General features: G+C 44.8%; 1 protein-coding gene across 1 annotated transcript in view; it reads left to right on the top strand.

The window, feature by feature from the left end:
- Nucleotides 1-102: 102 nt before the first annotated feature.
- The window catches only part of YRDC (yrdC N(6)-threonylcarbamoyltransferase domain containing), a gene marked incomplete at its 5' end in the record, with an annotated part of 1,865 nt that continues 163 nt past the window's right edge, over nt 103-1,804 (top strand). Inside the window, 3 exons of the mRNA XM_010294662.1 lie at nt 103-217; nt 560-679; nt 1,418-1,560. Of these exons, the coding sequence (XP_010292964.1) occupies nt 103-217; nt 560-679; nt 1,418-1,560 (378 nt within the window). The remainder of the gene's footprint in view (nt 218-559; nt 680-1,417; nt 1,561-1,804) is intronic.

Here is a 1,804-nt window from a genome sequence, read left to right as displayed (position 1 = left end):
GGCGGGGAGCGGCTGTGTTCTGGTCGCTGAGCAGTGCCCGGCACCAGCGGTCTGCGTGAAGCTGTGCACGCACCTTTAACTCGGCTTCCTCTTACCGTGTAGGTACTGCCACGTGAACGTGCCTGATGAGTTGTTGCGAGACCTACTTCCAGGACCTGTGACCCTGGTCTTAAAACGTTCAGAAGAACTAAATAAAGACTTGAACCCTTTTACATCGGTAGGTCTTCGCCACAGGATAGATCTCTGTGTTTTTGAGGGACTGCTATTTTTGTGCTTCTGCTGTAGTAGCTTTCATTCTTGCATGTTTAGCACACTTAGCAGTGATTGGTGTTTTCCTGAAGCTGGTCCCAGTGCTGTGATGCTCCCTGTGACGTATTTGAACAAGGCATAACCCAGCATTAGGGGCTACCTTATGAAGACATGTCTCTTGTTATTGCTAGTTCAGCGGGTGTTGATGTATTGAATTTCTAGAGCATCGGCTTTAAGTCAAGAGGCTTTAGGCAATGCAAGATGAAAAACGGTTGCTGCGTGTAAAATTATGCTCTCTTCTTCCTTTTAGCTGGTTGGTGTTCGTATTCCAAATCACCCTTTTATTAGGGAGTTGGCACGAGCTTGCTCTGGACCACTGGCTTTAACGAGTGCTAACATCAGCTGTCAGGCGAGCACACTGACAGTTACGGTAAGGCTGTTTTTGCTGCTCAGTGGCATTATTGTGGTAGTCCATCAGAGCCCCAAGCTCTCACAATTGGAAGTCATCTTCAGCAATAAAATAAGGATTTCTCTGCTGCTATTATCTCTAAAAAAAAATAATTGTAATCTCTAGTTAAAACAGCCTGCAGATATGTGGTGTGGGGTAGCTGTCTTGCTGTCGTCCTCACCTTAAAAAGCAAGGAGGAGAGCTGAAAAGTAATATTTAAAGGTTTATAAGCAGCTTTTGAAGTGTGAGCTAAATCTGAAAGATGGAAATTGCTATTGGAGGGATGGCTATGGAATGAGACTGCTGCTGTCTGTACAGCTCTTTGCAGCCTGGTAACTAACTGACACTCAAGGATACGTCTTTTTGCAAAGCTTTTGTGACCCTGGTGATGGTATAGCTGGGCACAGTCTCAGACAGTCACCCTGTCCTTGCCTCAAAATGTGTTGATAGACTTCTAGCTTTTTTTGTGCGCTCCTTAATAAAACAGTGATGCAGCTAAGAAGTCTTCAACCAGAGAATCCTCGTGGCTGTCCCACATGTCTGAGATAAATCTGTTCTCAGAAATCAAACTGGGATGTGCTCATGACAGAAAAAAAGTGAGCTGACCTGGCAGAGGAAGGGGAGAGACCACCTCCCTTGACACCAGAGCATCCAGTAATGTCTGTTAAAACACGATCACAAACCATCTTCAGGACTGTTAGCCACATCTCTTTTTTTCAGGAATTCCAAGACCTGTGGCCTCAGTTGTCCTTAATCATCGATGGAGGCCCAATAGGGGATGTCCAGAGCCCAGAGTGTCGTTTGGGGTCAACTGTGGTTGACTTATCTGTGTCAGGGAAATTCACCATCATTCGTCCTGGCTGGTGAGCACTCTTTGCTGAATATAACTGTAGCTTTTTCTTTACTTCTTTAAATTAAATGAAGCTTTCAGGTTAGAGTGGGTTGTCTTTTGCTTCTTTTCCCATAGCAGTTGATACTGCTTAATTACCAGCACGCTCAGAAAACCTGAGAGAGTGCTCCAAATTCTGAAGCTTCTATGTGAAACACTGTAGTTTCTGGAGTTCATGTTCTCCTTGATTCAAAATGCAGTAGTGTGCCTAGCTGATT

The sequence above is a fragment of the Phaethon lepturus genome, unplaced genomic scaffold (assembly GCF_000687285.1).
Source record: "Phaethon lepturus isolate BGI_N335 unplaced genomic scaffold, ASM68728v1 scaffold53999, whole genome shotgun sequence".
Taxonomy (NCBI): Eukaryota; Metazoa; Chordata; class Aves; order Phaethontiformes; family Phaethontidae; genus Phaethon; species Phaethon lepturus.
This window is presented reverse-complemented; position numbering and strand designations above follow the sequence as displayed.